The 19,059-nt window shown below is 37.3% G+C and overlaps 1 protein-coding gene across 3 annotated transcripts in view; it reads left to right on the top strand.

Annotated features, from left to right (window-relative positions):
• LOC135709481 (putative mediator of RNA polymerase II transcription subunit 26) overlaps window positions 1-18,458 on the top strand; it is an 86,136-nt gene extending 67,678 nt beyond the window's left edge. The window contains exons 1-4 of one of the 3 annotated variants that reach the window (XM_065231848.1): window positions 1,669-1,747; window positions 2,457-2,598; window positions 2,673-2,980; window positions 17,596-18,458. In XM_065231848.1, coding sequence (XP_065087920.1) covers window positions 2,488-2,598; window positions 2,673-2,980; window positions 17,596-18,382 — 1,206 coding nt within the window. In that variant the 5' untranslated portion in view covers window positions 1,669-1,747; window positions 2,457-2,487 and the 3' untranslated portion in view covers window positions 18,383-18,458. Of the gene's footprint in view, window positions 1-1,668; window positions 2,599-2,672; window positions 2,981-17,595 lie in introns of those variants that run through there. The other 2 variants (XM_065231847.1, XM_065231846.1) reach the window with 2 other exon arrangements.
• The last annotated feature ends 601 nt before the right edge of the window (window positions 18,459-19,059 follow it).

The following is a 19,059-nucleotide window of genomic DNA, read 5'->3' on the forward strand; positions in this document are numbered from 1 at the left end:
TGAAAAAAAACGTAGAGTTTTAAGTTTCATGAATAACATACATAGCATGCGCCGTGTGGCGGCACCTTTAAACGGTACATTGAATCTGCAATAGCCGATGATAGAAAACCTCCGCATATCATTAATCTCCATGGAACTCTCGGTATAGCCCTTCCTTTAGATTTTGTTCTGGGCGCCGGAAGTATGTACAATCCTACTCCAGAGCTTTTGTCATTTTTCTGTCGTCTGTTAGTGGCTGTATGTTATGAAATGCAACCTTTTTTTTCATAAAAAGCAGTTAATATTCATATTTGCATTACTTTTCATCTATATTCTAAGTAAAAACGCACACCAAGTACAATAATACAATCATTCTTAACAACAAAATAAGCAAAATCCAACCACCAGTGCCAGCATAATATGCATGTGTAATGCCAGAAACTTAATTCCATCAACATAGAAATCTACACACAAATATAGCATACACTTCTCGAACCGAATGCCTTATTCATTAAACGTTCTTTTCTCTATCTTAAACGAAAGCATGGCACAGTTGTTTGCCGCTTTCCTATATCTAACCTAAATACATGTATGTGAAGGGAACGTTTTCTAATAGATTTGCAATTCATTCTGTTCATGTTCATTGGCCATGCAATTCAGTCCAAGTAAACATCCTTTCCTGCCCTCATCCCTCTTACTTGCAACCCTTTTCATCATGCGCCAGATTCCTAGCTGATACGCATATAAATGTCGCACGGAACCTGTGCAGAGTGCAAAAAGCTCTGCCATAGTAAAACATATCGCTTTTCCACTCGTTAAAAGTTACTCCTAGTCTTCTAAAAGTGGAAGCTTCTTTTTAGAGCGAAAACACCGAGAACAGAGTGAGTTGAATATAACAGCAATAAAATAGAAATAAATTTATAAATTAATAAAAAGTCTGCGCAGTCGCAGTTTGCAAATCCCGGAGAAATGTTTCAAGATTTCCCTCAGAGACCGAGAGGGTACCTCTACGACGTACCTAACTGGCCGCCTGAGAGGTGCAAAAAGATGATGCGGTTGCCAACCAATAATAAAGAAGGGTAGATAACATTTTCAAAACGACATCAATTAAATACCAGTATATGTATTAATTGTATCATGTATTTATGATGATGGTGGTGATGGTTGGAAAAATGTTTCGCATCTAGTTGCCTGCCCTAGTTAAGGTTCAAAAAAACAAAAGCCTGCTACGGCTACGCACAGTTTATTCGGCCTGCCTAGATAATTTTCGATGCGTTGTTTAAACTCTTTTGTCAACTAAATACTCGGATGAGTATGGAAATATATTAAACTTAATGACCGTCATTGTTTATTTTACACACATTGAAACGAATATGAAAAGTTACGACTTGTGTGTGCATGTGTCAGGCAGAGGCCATTGGAAGGTATTATCAGCCCAAGGCAGGAGGGTTGAAAAATACAACCAAAGTATAATAACAAACGAACAGAAATAGAAGAAGGTAAAAAAGATTAAACAAACAATAAAATTCAAAAGAGCGAACGAACTGCCGGCTATAGTAGAAGTGCCGAGACTCTTTTATTATTATAATACTATACAGCCCGGGAGTGTTCACAGTCGGGTCCCCGAGTGTAGGGAAACGGTTTACGAACGAGATATAATATAACTTCAGTCAGTCTACTTCTAGTCTTTGAAAAGTGTCGAACAAATATAGTGGAGAAGAAGTTGCTAACTGAAATAATATTATCGATCGGAAAAATAAAATCGTCGGTTTGTGGTACACTACTGAGAGAATAGAACAGATAGAAGCAGTCGAAGTCGCACACATATCTAGTTGTTTGTTATAGATGTTTACATGACTAGCTTGTCTCCTCATTCACAGTGCTTTATAATGTGGGGAGCAAACCACATGAGAGGAACTGAACATATTTAGTTCACTTATTTTCGATTCCGATGTTAGATCTAGATTAGAAGCCGAAGAAAATTGAACGGTTTCATGAAATTACACAACTCGAGGTTGAACTTTAATTCAGTCAAGTCTGTGCAACAGTGCGGTCGTATGGGTTGCTTCGATCGGTGCCGCTGACAACAACGGAAATCATTCTCTCTGTGTACGACGCATCATTGTGCCACGCGGTTTGTTGACATCGCGCGCGTAGATTGTTTAAAAGTGCTATAAAAAGAGTCTTTCATTCTTCGCGCCCGCCTGGCCTCGTTCGTTATATATAATAAACTAACCTACAATCGCGAATGCTAATGTTACTTTTTTCTCTTATTTAATTAAACCAACCAAAGAATAATTTCCATTTGTTTGCTTTATCGTTTCTTTACTTTGTTGGTTGGTATGTGCGCGCCTTCGACGAAAACGTATGCGTACGTTTTCACTTGACTTTTTTAGCTTAAAAATTTTCGCCTCCCAACGCGATTTGCTTTGTAACGCTGCGTGGCTGTTTGTTGACACACTTTTTTTTCTGTTAAGTTGTTTGCGAGTTTTATGAGAACACTTCTAAATGATGGAATATCCGGCTGTTTTTCTGGAGCAGCAACTCGTCACGACCAGTCTCAGTCCCATGATCAATGGTCAACCCAAGGACGAATTTGCTTTCGTTGATGTCCTAGAGGTTTTTAAACGAACCCCCTTGCTCGTAATACCGTGCGTACTAAGTAATCCTATCTCTGTCTCACCTTTTTTCAGAAAGATGAAAAGCTATGCGAATATTATCGCCGGATGCCGGTGCTGTACGACAAGAGTCACCCGCACTACAAGTTCCAGTCGAAGAAGGAGAAGGCCTGGCGGGAGCTGAGCCGACTCTGCGAGATGAACGTGGACCAGTGCAAGAAGCGGATGACGTACTTCCGCTGTCGATTCACCGTCGAGCGGCGGATCATGAAGAACGGGGTCAACTGTAGCGAGTGGCCACTGCTCGATAAGCTCAAGTTCCTGAACAAACACATCAAGATCCGGAGGCCGCGAGCGCCGAACGGGGACGTAGAACCGGACACGTGAGTTGAATTTGTTTAGTTTTTCAATTTAAGTTAAGTTGATATATCGACACTCGATTCTGTTTTTACGCGATTTTAATTTGTTTTTTCGATTATGTCATCATTTAGGATGAGTAAAGAAATGTCAATACAAACATATTTGTCTTTAATTTTTTTTCTGATTTTTTGAAACAAGTTTCATTAATTTGGTTGCAATTTAAGATCACACGATCCAAATACGAACGAAAAAATCGCCTAAACCAGAATTGAGTGCGCCCAAAGTTGTTTTAAAATGCGAGCATCTCTAATGTTGGCCTAGGGTAGAGCGCTACTTTGTCGTAATCGCCCATTCCGTTCTATCGATCAGAAAAGATCAATAATATCAATGATTTCACCGTGCACAAATCAATAATAGGTTTGTTCCGATGTGTTAGTTCATTAGCTACAACATAAATCCTATTAGAGCGCATTGTATGAATAGCGTATGAAGCGCTCCTAGCGAATCCCCTTTTTCTACGTTTATCCGTAGGACGAAGAAAATCTAATGGCGTTTCAATGCGTTTGGACGGAATTGAAACATGTAGGACGAATTTAGAATCAAGAAGCAGTATTAGATTTTAAACCATATCTCGACAATTTGCGACTCTTTATCAAATCCAACGGTACGTATGGAAAGGTAAATAAAATTAGAAGTCATATTTGACAGAAATATTCCATTTTTTGTTCAGACCCGTTCAAAAAAGAGAGGTAAAACGCGGGTTGTGCTTAGTAGGACGGAAATTAGATCAAAACCCCTATGGATCATTCGATTCAAACAATATTTTCTAACCGTTACTCACTTATTTGTCACCGTGTTAGAAAAACGCTTTCGTCACTTGTGACTTGTGAAATGACTCGAAAGTTGTACACATATCACTTAAGATTCACAATTAACAACACACTAATCGATGCCACGATCACGAACAATGCAGTGCACATTGGCGTAGCTAATGGGGTGCCAAGGGGGTCAGGCCCCCTGCAGAATTATTTAGGTCCCCTCCAGGAATTTTGGGTGTTTTTCATACACCGGTATTTTGTCAATCAGTTTATTTTAATTTATTTTTATGAATGTCTACTTTTCCTAATGTCAAAGACATCATATCAAGAAGACTGGCAACTTTGCCAGAATCCAAGCGACAGATACAATAGCGCTGCGCTTGAGTGAAGGTGGAAGCAACGCATAGAAAAATGAGCAAATACACAAACCTTTCTTCTGAGGATGTAATCTTTGCTATCAAATTCGTTCGAAGAATTTACCTTTGAGCGGCAGATGACGCGATTGTACCTGTCTCATAGCGTTCGTATGAGAAAATGGAAGAGTTGCCAGTCTTCTTGATTTGTTGTCTTCGCTAATGTAAAGACTAGAAGAAACAATGTCGAGCATTTATACTATACTAGCTGAGTGTTATATTTATATCATACTAAACTTAGTAGAAACTCTGGGAACATCATAGAGCTTCATAAAAAAATCCTAGAAACTCAGGGAGCTTTGGAAAAGTTCAGAAAACTGCGTAAAAGTGGGAAATTTATTTAAGTGTTGGGATCTTCGTAGAAGTTAAACGCTTTTTAATTTCAGGGAACCTCATTATTGTTCGGGGATCTTCATATCATATCAGGACATTTTTTTGAAGCCTCATGGGCTTGGAACAGTTCAGGGAATTACGCACAAGTTCATGACATTCCATACGTGGAACTTTCTGGAAAATCTACGAGAAGCGTAGAAGTGCAGCAAACTTTGTGGAAATTTTTGGGATTTCGTAGCATTTTGACGTGCGCCGATCAAAATATTTTCGGCGGCGACGACGTACCCGAGCAGGAACCGATAGCTAATCGATAAAAAATGAATATCTTAATGTGGTATGATAGCAGATTTTGGTATGCTTGTGGTATAAAACCTTATTTTGATATTATTCAGTTATCAATTTTTTTTTGTAAAATATGAAATAAATACCAAATCAACAAAATGTAATCTTTCAGTTTTTAAACAATAACACCTAAAAGAGTTATTGAATTGGTATTAGAAGACCTTCAAAATAACAAATTTGGTATTCTGGCGTCTAAAAGAGCGTCTGCTATCCGTTTGTTATTGTAATAACTAAATTATTTATTAGTTCGTTATTCGAAGAACATTTTTGGGGTATTATTTTTGGTATTTTACCTCTTATGTCAGCCTCACTAATACCATATTTAGGTTGCCAGTTATGCTATTCTCATACCTGAATTTGGTACTAATAAGTTATTTTTTCCTGCTCGGATATAGCGGCGTTGGTCGGCGTGAGTTTATTTTTAATGATTTAGGAAAAAATACTTTCCAAACCAATCGCACATGGACAAAAAATGCTACCCACATTTGAGTTCAGATTACTCAAAACCGCTACAATTTAGGTCACGCATAGTATGAGTAAATTTTCCGGCACTTTCCCGGGACTTCTCGAATATGGGGAAAATTTTAAGAAAATTCTAAACAGGTTAGAAGTGTACTAGTAGACAGTCTAAAACCAGAATTAGTTTTCCTCATATTCAAGAAGTTTTCCTCGGAAAAACGTCGGAAAATTTACTCATTCTATGAGTGACCCGAGGGGGACGACTCTATCTACGATGCAGAAAAGATTGTGTTTTGCTGTGACTAGCTGCACGCACGCTGAGTAGGTAGAAGGAAGATTTTTGTCGATTTTGAAGATTTCCTGCAAAAAGATGTAGCACGATGCAAGTAGATGCGAGAAATGAAAGATGATTTTTCGAAGATTGATTCGCTATTGTGAGATTTTTTGAGCATCTAGAATTGAGATTTAGATGTGTCGCCCCCCTCGGAGTGACCTACGTTTTCGCGAATTTAAGTAAACTGAACTCAAATATGAGTAACTCTTACTCAAATTTGAGGCGTTTTCATTGGCCGTGCATGCGGAATTGGTTTAGGAAAGTATGTTAAGTCCTTGTTAAAATTGCAGGGGTTGGAGTCGTATGGCAAAGTGTTACAACCCTTTTATTAAGTATAAGAAAAGTACGTTATGTAGGGGTGGATAGTAGGTATTTAAATGCAATCTGTTGCATTAAGTAACATTTTAATGGGCCCTAGGAATTATTTTGTTACGTTATTAATATGTTGATAGCGATAAATTATATGCTTTTATTACTCTGATACATATCTGAATCTACACGCATTGTAGTCATGTAACTTTTTGTTTATGTTTTTGAAGATGATATCTTTCGGATATACGTAGAATCCCGCACAACTTGTAAGAGATTAAAAATAAAAGTCGATCCTCTATTTTTGCTAATGCTGTAATTGTCATGAATAAAGATTGTTTTATCGACATTAAGGGCGGATGCATGACCGACATGCAGATACCGTCAGCCCAGCTATGTTAAAAACTCGTTCACTTGGCGTGCTGGTAGCGGGCACACACAATACCTTGCGAACCAAGGATACTGCAGCTTTCTAATTTTCCAAAAGCATAGAATTCTACGATGCAATCGGTGTAAATATGTACATTATTTGACAAATCTCAGGTAATCATGACAGCCGTAGGTCTCTTTATTCATTAAAATTGTTTTCAATAATCAAATGTCATGATTACCTGGGTTTTGTCAAATAAAGTAAATATTTACATTGCTTGCACCAAATAATATCTCCATCTACAACGTTGTTCGGGTATGACGTAATGCGCAGGATCTATAGGTAAGACAAAAGGAAACTCTAGTCCACTGTTTTATTCATCCGGTGTTTTTGTGGGATCGAGAGAAAGAAAGAGTCAGCTAGTTTCCTTCTGCCTCACCTTTAAATCTCGCTCATCGAGACGAAACCACTAAACTGAGATTTTGGACGTTTGATCAGCGCACCAAAACACTATCTCGAACAAGCAGCGTTGCCAGTATTCCAGATTTATCTGGATTATCCAGATATTCAGTCGTCTTGCCAGATACACAGACAGACCACGTGTATTCCCAGATTTTTTAAATATTTTCCAGATTTTCCCAGATTGTTTAAACAAATTGCTTCAAAAATATCACTGCAATTGTTTTACTCTCTAATAAAAAAAAATAATAAGTTAAACTTGCTACTTTAATTATTAAAGGTCATCAACGTTGGAAATTATTGCAACATCGTACATGGAATTGTTACAACATGTTTGCATGTTAATGGGTTGCAGAATCATGAAAATTGAGACATTTCTTAAAGATTATTGGCTGAAAAAACACTCAATTTTTTAAAATATCGGGCCTTTCTTATTTGGAATTTTTTGTTTTGATTTTGGCTATAATTTATTTTTTGGAATCCTGGACTAGAAAATTAAAATTTCAATATGGAGGAATTTTCATTAATTTAGAGAAATCGAAGATTGTCCAAGATAACAATAAATTGAGCTTTGGAAAAATAAGCAAGGCTTTTGCATCTAGACAACTACCAGGACTTTGAAGTACGTTTTTGAGATTTTGGAGTAATTAATTTAAGAATTAAATTTAAAATTAAAGGCATTTTTGAAGTATGCACTTGTGAATATTGAGTTAGCAGTCTGAATTACTTTCGAATTTTGAATTGCCCTAGAATTTCATAACTTGTAAGTATAGTGTGAAGTGAATTCCTTGTGAAATCATAGGAGGATTTCAAGTTTATTCTGAGTAGAGTTCCATAGCTCTGATGACAATTGCTTGGCGATTTTGTCAAGAAATTAAATATAACTCGGAATAGAAATCATAGAAAATGCTTAAGATGATACGTTCCTTAAGTTGATGGCAAATTCAAAGAATTGCTGGGAACATATGTAAGGAAATCTGGGAGGAATACAATGAGCATGCTGATGCGAATCGTGAGAATAATTCCAATGGAATTCTGTCCAAGGTTTCTAGGGAGATTCATTTTAATTAAATTTTAAGAAAGAGTGTGGCGGTCATTCTAAAGAGTGAAATTTTTAACAATTTTCTAAGGGAAAAAATGGAGACAAAATAATGCGAATTGTTGAGAATTATTACCAGTTTGAGGAAATTATGGAATTGTAGAATGATATCTAATACCCCGTTCACATTACAGCTTATATCACGTAATATAGGCTGTCTTGCAATGAGCACTCATACATAGGATTTCCAGTGAAAACTAGATGTATGAGTGCTCATTGCAAGACAGCGTATATCACGTGATATACGCTGTAATGTGAACGAGGTATAAGAGATAACAAGAGATAATGCGTACCAAGAGAGTTTTTCTGATAACTCCTTGAATGCTGTTGACAATTTTTGGAGATCATCAAGATTATTTTAGGGGACTCCAGAAAAGAAGTATGATGGAATCCTAGGATGATTCAAAGGGAACTTTTTGGCATAAAATAATTCGTAATGGTCATGCGTGGAATTACCCGTAGTTTAGGTAAAATGTGCGTAAGTACCACCATGTGAGGCTTTGGTTCTCACTTCAGCCAGGTGAATTTTTCATAAAATGGGTGTCTGACTAGCCTCAGGGTAATATTAGAATTATTTAGAACTAATAAAATCTTTCAGACATATTCTGGTACTGCATCAATTAGTAAGGACTGCACCGACTATTATAAAAAAAATCCATTTCATCAAAGTTGCTTGATTCTTTGCTTCTCATACTTTTAAAAAAAGTTTCAGTTTAAACAAATTTTCTGCAGTATTTTACCCAAAATTTAACTCAAATTTGAAATTATGTGTAAAGGATATTTAAACTTTTTTGAACATAGTGCCAATACTTTTACTAACTTTTTGATGCTAACAAGTTATTTGCTTGATATAATTTATTTAGACATGTAATTCATAAACATTCTGGTACTTTGAATAAATTCCAGATGATTATCTGACCGATTTTTACGGGATATATGCACATCCGTTTGATTTCAATAGCATTATGTTAAAAACAGGTCTTTTTAGAGCATTCCAGATTTTTACAGATTTTATATTTTAACTGGTCCTGATTTTTTTGAAAATGACCTGGCAACGCTGCGAACAATTGCGAGAAGGAATGAAAAAAAAGGATTCATCCGATTAATCCCTGTCAGTCAAACACGCATAGGCTGAAGCAGGAAGAACCAAACGAACCGTCAAACGCTGAACCAAACGAGCAAAGTAAATAAACATTACTGTTCGCTCAATTCCTAGCATTAGCATTAGCATTATTGACCGCCCACGGTTGCTACTCTGTTATTGCCAGATCAGCTGCAATTACACAGAGAACCAACAGATGATGTTTGGGACTAACATTCATCCTCAATGTGTAAAAACTGAAGATCTAATATTTAGCAATACCAGCGCCGGCCGTGTCCGAATGCAGGTCCAATAGGGAATGGGAAGGAATGTGTTGACGTGATACTCGCTGTGAAGGAAACCGAGAAATTCTCTGCGCTTCCACGAGAAATCACTGGGATGTTGGATGTGGGGAAAGGTTTGCAGCAGCAGGGATCGTTTTTGGTAAACTAATCCTGATTGTAGTGATTTATGATAGGTACACAAACACAAAAACACACACACGCACACAAAAACACACACACGCACACACACGCACCCGTGAGTATAAACAGAATATAAAATGATATTTAACTTAACTTTAACTTAACTTTAACTTAACTTTAACTTTACTTTACTTAACTTTAACTTAACTTTAACTTAACTTTAACTTAACTTTAACTTAACTTTAACTTAACTTTAACTTAACTTTAACTTAACTTTAACTTAACTTTAACTTAACTTTAACTTAACTTTAACTTAACTTTAACTTAACTTTAACTTAACTTTAACTTAACTTTAACTTAACTTTAACTTAACTTTAACTTAACTTTAACTTAACTTTAACTTAACTTTAACTTAACTTTAACTTAACTTTAATTTTAGTTTAACTTTACATTAACTTTACTTTAACTTCTGTAGGCTAGTTCATCTCTAAGCTGAAAAAGTGAATATTTATAATATAAAATAAATTCAAAGTTCAATAATATAAATGAATTATTATAATATAATCCTAGAGGTGTTTCATCATCGAAGAGCTGAAAGCAAGCATAGATAATTAAAATCCATACATCCCGCATGAATGAAAACTGAAAAAAAACGTATTATTATTATGTAAATCTAATGATGTCACATATTCAAATATTCAACGAGCTGAAAATAAACTTTTGTTATTTAAAAAAAAAACGGATCTAACTTGAGTGAAGGCTGGGAAAAACTAATCATTACGTTTACTGTTCGCTCAATTCCTAATGATGAAAAAAGTGTTTAATTATTTTCATTAAAATTTTATATCTGTTATTTATTTATTTATTGTTGATTCAATTAAATACAACATTTATTAGTGATAAAAAACAATTTACAATCGAAACGTTTCATTTAGTTTTATGGTAATAAAAATGATTGCGCTGCAAGCAAAACAGTAAAATATGACAAAAGTTATAATGTCATGGAGCGACTGTCATCTCTCGTCTTCGCATTAGTTTTGTAAAATGTTGCCCCGCACTTCATTTTTATTCAGTGCCGGTCGAACGTTCAAATTTCCCCAACAACATTGCGGCACTGCATGAAAGCCATTTGAAGCCATTCGAAGAAACATGGTTGCCAGTGACATTGCCAAAAGATCCCTCAAAAACCGTGTTGCTGCTTTGACAGAAATTTTCCTCGCGCGTCTCTATCAACGTCTCTGATACCTGTGTGCTAGATAGAGAAAGTACGAACAAACGTCAAAAAACGAAATGACAATCATTGCCTCATGTACGCTCCTTTGAGGTTACTCAAAAATGAGTCAGACGTACGCATTTTCATAACTACTTTTGAAACGTCAAATTACGAGTAGTTGCAGGGCTGTTACAACAGGCGCGGATTTCGCGAATTTCGCGGATTTCGCGATTTTCGCGGATTTGTCGCGGATTTGAACTTTCAGTCGCGAAAATCGCGGAAACATTAAATGATGTCGCGAAGGGACTCATGTGCTGTAACAAAAAATGTGGAATTCATTGTAACCTTTCCGTCCCGGATTATTTTGCTGTCATCAATTTTGTTGTTCATTTGGCTCTCAATTTTTTACCGGTTCAAACCAAACACCCTGTAAATAATCGAGAAATGATCTCAATTCCATAAGTCACACCCGGTTCACACGGAAATTCCCTGAGGTATGTCCAATGTGAGACATTTTCCTTTTTTTCCAATATGAACATAGAAATGTTCGTTGTCAAATCATAAACGAATCGTATATAAGCAAGTAATTGCCATGTATACCGGATATTCTAGGTTCTCCAAATCATTCTGGAGTTCAGTTGATTTGTTCTACTATATCAACCAAGACTGCAATAATGTCTGTAGAATCGAAATATGTCCAAACAGATTCATAGTGTTTATGTGGATTGTACCCGACCTATACGACCTACGTATACAAGATGTTATAGGTTCTGAAATCATTCTGTAGATCAGGTTATTTTTCTACTAGATCACCCAAGACTAATTCAATATCTGTAGTATCGAAATATGCCCAAACAAATTTGCAGTGTCTATGTGGATCATGCCAAATGTTTTAGGATTTCCAAATCGATATTCGATACTACAGATATTATCCTATTCTTTGTTGATCTAGTAAAACAAATCATCTGAACTGCAGGACGATTTGGAGAACCTAGATCATCTGGTATACGTGGAAATAATCAAACATTATCCATATAGACACTATGAATCTGTTTGGACATATTTTGATGCTACAGACTTCATCCCAGTCATGGTTTATCTCAGTGGCGTCGCCCTAACCTCAATCTACCTGTTCAACAACTCTCAAAACGTAAACAAATAAAAAGATATTGCTTTGAATCGATACAAATTAGTGAAACTAGAATACCCTGTGTATTTTGAGGCCGATTTGAATTTAAATATGGCTCTAAATAACGTTTTCAAAGTGGTTGAACAGGTAAAAAGTGAGGCTACGCGACGCCACTGGTTTATCTAGTTGAATAAATCATCTGAACTCCAGAACGATTTCTTCTTCTTCTTATTCGCATTTCAAGCTTATTGATTAGTACATATTAGCTTATTGCATGCTCTCAATTTAGTGTTCTAAATGCACTCCTAAAGTTATTAATTGAGAGCTTTCGATGCCAATACCAATGCATGAATTTGTATATTGTGTGGCAAACACAATTATACTCTATGCCCAGGGAAGTCGTGAAAATTTCCAGCCCGAAAGATTCCCTCGACCGGACCGGGAATCGAACCCGCCGCCTCCGGCTTAGTAATACCGTGACTAGGCCCAGAACGATTTGGAGTACTTAAAACATCTGGTATACATGACAATAGTTCATGCATGATCCACATAGACACTGTGCATCTGTCTGGAAATATTTCGATACAAAAGACATTGTCCCAATCTCGTTTGATCTAGTGAACTCCAGGACGATTTGAAGAACCTTGAAAATCTGGTTTACTCGGAAATAGATCATGCATGATCCATATAGACACTTTGAATCTGATTGGACATATTTCGATACAGACATTATTGCAGTCTTGGTTGATCTAGTACAACAAATCAACTGATGTCCTGGACGATTTGGAAAACCTATAATTTCCGGTATACACAGTAATGAGTCGTGCATGATCCACAAAGTCACATTTATACGATTCGGTTATGATTTGACAACGAAAAGTGCTAGGTTCATATTAGAAATAAAAAAAAATATCATGAAATACCATTGGGCAGAACCCAAGGAATATCCGTGTAAATACACAACCGCGACGTGACCAACAAGCGTGATTTATGAAACTTTGGTAATTTTTCGATTATGTGCAGGGTGTTTGGTTTGAATCGGTAAAAAATTGAGAAAACTAGAGCTAAATTAACTACAACATTTAGGACAGCAAAATACGTCTCTGATTAATTTTCAAAAAAAAAATTTCATTTCAAATGAAAATGCATTAATTTTCTTTAATAATGTTTTGTCAAATCTATGCCGGTATTATTCGATAGAACCTCAGGATGCAAGGGTGTTTTATTATGTTCACTAATTACTCAGAATTTATACTATACATAAATAACTAACTAACATTGTATCATCAATGTTATTATTTTTTTTTTAAATTCAAAGGTTACACACGATACTCCTTTAGCTCAGTCGGTAAAGGTGCAGCTACAAAGCAAGTCCATGCTGGAGGCGACTGAGTTCTATTCCCGTCCGGTCTATTAATTTTTCGTGTTGGAAAATTTCTCTACTTCCTTGGGCGTAGGGTGGTACAGGCATAGAAAGCTCTCAATTAAAATGTGAAAGTACTTCAAAGAACACTAAGGCAAAAATCTAATATGCTATAAGCAATAAGCTTGAAATGCCATGTAGTAGTATACAATAGGCTATGAAAACAGTTTTTTTTGACGCGGATTAGTATTTGAAGTCGCGGATTTCTTTTGAGAAATCGTGGATTTCGCGGATCAAATTTAGAAAATCTTGTAACAGCCCTGTAGTTGTGATTTGTTAATTTGAGTAACATTGACTGAACAATAAATCAATAAAGGTGAATCTCAATTTTGAGTTTCAGCCCATTTATTGACTCAAAAAATAAAATAAAGTGACGTTGTGATAATGAAAAAATATGAAGTTTGCCTTTCCGTCGTAGAAAAAAAGTTTAAAATTTCGAAAGAAATCATTCGAAAATGGAGCAAATTACAGCCTCCGTGGATGCGGAAACGTACCGCAATTGAGAGGTAATTGTTTTGCATTCTGTTTGCTATAAAATAAAAATGCTTGATTAAAATTTATTTTTTTCTTTCAGTTTTTGGTTTATTAATCTTAAAGAAAAAAAAGAAAGGAAACGAAATGATTGCCCATTTGTGTATTTTTGACTCATTTTTCTATATGTTGGATTTTATGGGAATGAGTGGAAATAACTCATCAACAATTACCTAGCCGTTTCACTCAAAATTCAGTTCTGACTATGTTACTCAATTAAGAGTAGATCTGGTTTTAATTCAATTGAGTAGTTTTTCACTCAATTTTGAGTAACCACGAATGAGCGTGCAAACAAGTTCTAATTTCAAGATAAGATGTTACGGATTTTTCATCGGCGTGAACCATTTTACCAACATTCAATACGAAACTAACGATTTTAAATTGGCTCACTACTTGACTAGCCTATTGGTCCCAGCAAACGATTAAAGTACCCCATTCTAGTCGAAATTTTACTACTACACAATGTTTGTTTTGATTCGCTATGAAAGTTTGACAGATAAAATGAGGGGTTAGTGGATTTTCCCATGTTTCGAGGGGTGAATCGATAAGCTTGGGACCGAAGAGAGTACCAGAGCTGAGCCAAAAAGTTGAGCTCGTTTCTTCGGGACCTTCTTGTCTTAGAGTTACCTCTATGATTTTACTGCGGCGGCGGCGTGGCGCGGTGGCGCACAGGTCTACTAGTAATCCTCCTTCTTCTTCTTTCCTTTATTTAACGTCGGTCTCTGTTCCGCAATCTAGTGCCAATCACCGACGGACATCGATTGCCATCCATTGACGGCAACCGGATGTGCCGGAAGGCAGCTTCCACACCTGCGTAGGATATCGCACCCATTCAACACACATACATGGGGCGGGACCAACGGCTTTAGTCCCCTAGACGTGACCAGAGATTTTTATGCCTCAGAAAAATCCCACCGACCTCGGCTGGGATTAAACCTAGACCCATTGGGGTGAGAAAGCAGTCACGCTTACCACTACACAACCGGCGCCGGCACTAGTAATCGTATGACATTCAGAAATGGAAGTTTATGATAGCCTTATTTGCTGTTTTGTTTTGATTCTGAGTTCGTTTGAGCAATAACTTGCACGGTGTGTTAGCTTACCGGGAGTCCGTGGAATTGTTTTTTTTTTTGACGTAGAACTACGTCTTTGTCGACTATACTGGGGTGCAAATCAAAAAAATATGTGTGGTGAAGTAATGTTAGGTTTGGAACGCTTGTAACTTTGTCATTTATAGATGAAATTAAAATCCAAATACACCCATCGATAGGATATTCCTTAACAAATCTGCTAAAATAAAAACTTTTTAAATTTTAAATCAAAAAACTTTTGAAAAATGCACAAATGCTAATTTTATCGCTGTTTTCATGAACTAAACGTTTTCCCCAAACCCAGTCATCATAAACGAATACCAATTGGTTGCACATCATCCTGCTTGAACCTGAAAAGATATAAAACAGCGCTGCTGTCGTGCCTCTGCCCACTTGGTCCTGCAGCAAGCGGATAAAAAGGTGGATCACGGCGTGAACACCAAATTGGAAAATATGGATGTACACCACCCCCCCCCCCTTAACAACATCTCCCCCCTCCCTCCTTAATAACAACAACCCGGAAAAGGACATGGTGTTTGACGATCACTTTTTCCGGGAAATAAATTTTAAGCAAAACCACAATTATTAATATGTATAAACAATAGTCCGCACCAAAACTTTCAAATTTCAGAAAAAAAAATGCAATTCATATACGATGATATTATGCTGGTGAATTACACACAACTGACTGCAAAACATATCTGGTACCTCTATATATTCATTTAGATTATGTTTTATCCAAAGTCCATTCATTTTTACATATTCTGCACAAAAGAAACTTTCTGCCCCGCCCCATTCATAAAAAATGGCGGGAAATCCTGTCAGTTGCGGGGCTTTGAAAGTATGTATTGTGCAGAATATGTAAAAAAGGAGGGACTTCGGATGTATTTTTTGTGCAAAATATGTAAAAAAGAAGGGACGTCGGATGTTAACCTAAATGCATATATGGTGCAAAATAGATGGAGAAGCTGGTTCTACGTCATACCAACAATCAATATGAAACTAACGATTTGAAATTGGCTCACCACTTTAGTAGCCTATTGGTCCCAAGCAAACGATTAACGTACCCTATTCTAGTCGAAATTCTACTACTACGCAATGTTTGTTTTGATTCGCTATGAAAGTTTGACAGATAAAATGAGGGGTTATTTGTTTTTCCTAAGTTTCGAGGGGTGATTCGACAAGCTTGGGACCGAAGATAGTACCAGAGGTGAGCCAAAAAGTTGAGCACATTTCTTCGGGACCTACTTGTCTTAGAGTTACCTCTATGGTCATACTGCGGTCGTGTCTAGGACACAACCCTTTAATTTTTTTTTAACTTTGACCTGGTTTGTGTTTTATTAGGCAAGCGTCTTTCAAAATTTAAAAGTATAAAAAATATTACATTGACGGCGTATCCAAAACCATAACGGCGGCGCGCCGACTCAAAATCGTTGGCGGCGGCGGCGTGTGAAAAAGTGTCGGCAGCGGCGGCGCGGGGTGGAGGCGCACAGGACTAGACTGATCAGCGCTGCCATTTATACAGATTTATCTGTATTATACAAATTTTTTAATCTTAATACAGACCTGATACAGAATACAGATTTATCACAGATTTTTAAATTACAATACAGATTTATACAGATTTTTATAAAATGCTTGAGAAAAAAAAATTCAAAATTTATAAAAACAAAATAACTTGCTCGATTTTATCAGCGTACCCCCTTCTCTCCAAAATTAAGAGGACAGAGGACCAACCGCTTTCGGATGCATATGGAGCTGGTAGTAAACGATTTGAGATTGTATGGGGATTTACAGTATTAATTGAATATTTTCAATATAAGCATGTATGTTAAATACAAGAAAAGTGCCCGAGCACATTAAAATGGTACAAATACAAGTACTCGTAAACATTTTACTTGCATTGAAAATGTATTTCGTAAGAAATTGCGGATGTTCTGATATTCTCCATATTGCAAAAATGATTTTACCAGCACTGGCGGGGCGACATCTCTCGACTTTTCGGTGTAACTACCACACAAATGATGTAATTAATCGTATTCATCTATATTAAAAATATCAAATAGTAATGAACTCGTGCACTTTTTTACATTTAAAACTGCTTATCAGGAAGATAATGAATAGAAACTAAAATCTCCATACATTTTCAAACGGCTTCATATCACTCTTATAAATAAGTACGGACGATATCACAAATGGCGCAATTATATCCCGTATGGTTAGTACGATAGCCCGAATAGGTGGTTAAGCACTTTTTATGGTTATTTTGTATGCACTGTATTTGTAAAACAACAAAACATGATTAATTAAGAAAAAAATCGTCAATACAGAAAATACAGATTTTTTAATAGAGTGGATACAGATTTTTTATAAAACCACCTGGCAGCTCTGAGACTGATGCAAAATTTGACATTTTCGCTCCACAGTGCTCAAATGGTCCCAAATCGGGTCCTGATTAGCCTCCCAAAATTTGAACTCAACAGATTGTTAATCTTATGGCATGATCAAGAAGCTGTTTTGTAAGCAACACTATGTACTACTGCAGCAGTGTGCCATAGTAGCCATGATTTTGGTGCTCTATTATACGCGCCAGAAACACCAATGCAATGTTGCCTGCTGAACAGTTGATTGAGCTTAATCATAAGACATCAGTGGCTTGCGAACCTAAGCTTTCGTTTGGTGCGTGTTTCAGAGATACTGTGTTTTTTTTTAATAAGGTTTTCTGCCATATAGGAAATGTATGTTTAAAGCACTTTCGATTAGCAATTGATAAAAATTCTCTCCTCCGTTTTTTTCTTGTTTCTTCCAGAGATGACGAATCTAACCCGTTGGCCGCTCTCCGCAAGCGTCAGATGGAGGACGCCAAAGATGATCTCCACGCGTACCTCGACCTACAGCAGATGGCTGCCGCTCAGAATCCTCAGGCACAGCTGCACTACCAAGTCCAGCAAGCCAAACTCCAGCAGCAATATCCTCACGCACAGCACCAAGGCTACCATCCGGGGCAGGACATGGGTATGCATCACCTGCAGTCGCAACATGGACCGGGTCAACCTGGAGTACATCCCGGTGCGAATCACCATGGGCATCGCGGCGATGGTCACCATCCCGGTCAGCTGGGGCCAAATCCTTTGAGCGTCCAGGCCATGCGGCCCAATCTTTCACAGCCCACTCCAGCTGAATCGCCCATACCGGCATCCAACGTGGAAGCGTCCTACAATGTACCAAAGCGACAGCGGCTCAACTTCGACATGGACGAAGCGGTATCCGTTTCCAACTACAACCTCAACCGCACCGTCAAGTACCAGAACAACATGGACCATTCGGTTAATCTGGACGAGCACGGTGCCTTCGGGCTCTATGTCGGGGAAATCCTACGAAAGCTCCCCGAACGGTTGGGATCGGTCACGTCCCTGAAGATTATGCAACTTGTGCACGAAGCACAAATCCAATCGTTAGATATGGCCAGTACGGCCAACAACAACAACGCCAACAGCAACAGCAGCAATGCCAAGAAGGACAGCTCGGCGAACAGCTCCGTCGGCAGCGAAGAGCGAAAGTCCACGGAAAGTAACGAAAGTGCGAACAAGGAGTAAACCGCGCCATCAGAATGCCATTCATGCCCCATTCGATTCTTCTTAGACCGAGACTAAAATGTATTTATTTTACAAAGAGTAATAGAAGTAATGAACGTAAATAAAGGCGTTCCCATTGAATCAGAACAAATCATTGATTATACCCATCGCATTTTGTAGGAAGCGTTCATTTTGAATTAGGATCCCTCTGAAGATTTTAACTGCGATAGCAAGTGTTGATGGATCGAACGATCCATTGCCGTAGTTTTCATTCATTTCACATTTTTGACCCTCAAGTCAATCCGGATGCGGTTGATCCGTAACAAAATGTTCATTATTATTCCTCAGTTTTCATAGGTCAATAGGTTTTTAGGGAGTCTTTTTAGTAAGAGTAATGTGGAGAGCAAACTACTATTTAGTGAATATCGTGAAACCATGATTTAACATATTCGACAGAAACTATATACAAAGAAATATTGTAAAAGTAATCCCAATAAATGTGAATTATGTTAACGAACAGTAGACGTTTTCGAGCATTTGAAAGAATTTCACTTTCTGGTTAATCCATGACTATCACTGGCATTTCATTGTTTCCTTTCACAAAAGGGTACATTTCACCGACCCGGACAAACTGACTGACATGTGCACCAACCCTTGAACTTGGCAATCTTTTGAATGCAACCTAACTTGGTAGCAGC

This window comes from Ochlerotatus camptorhynchus, unplaced genomic scaffold (assembly GCF_037179485.1).
Source record: "Ochlerotatus camptorhynchus isolate MF236.1 unplaced genomic scaffold, CSIRO-AGI_Acam_v1.1 ptg000361l, whole genome shotgun sequence".
NCBI classification, from domain to species: domain Eukaryota; kingdom Metazoa; phylum Arthropoda; class Insecta; order Diptera; family Culicidae; genus Ochlerotatus; species Ochlerotatus camptorhynchus.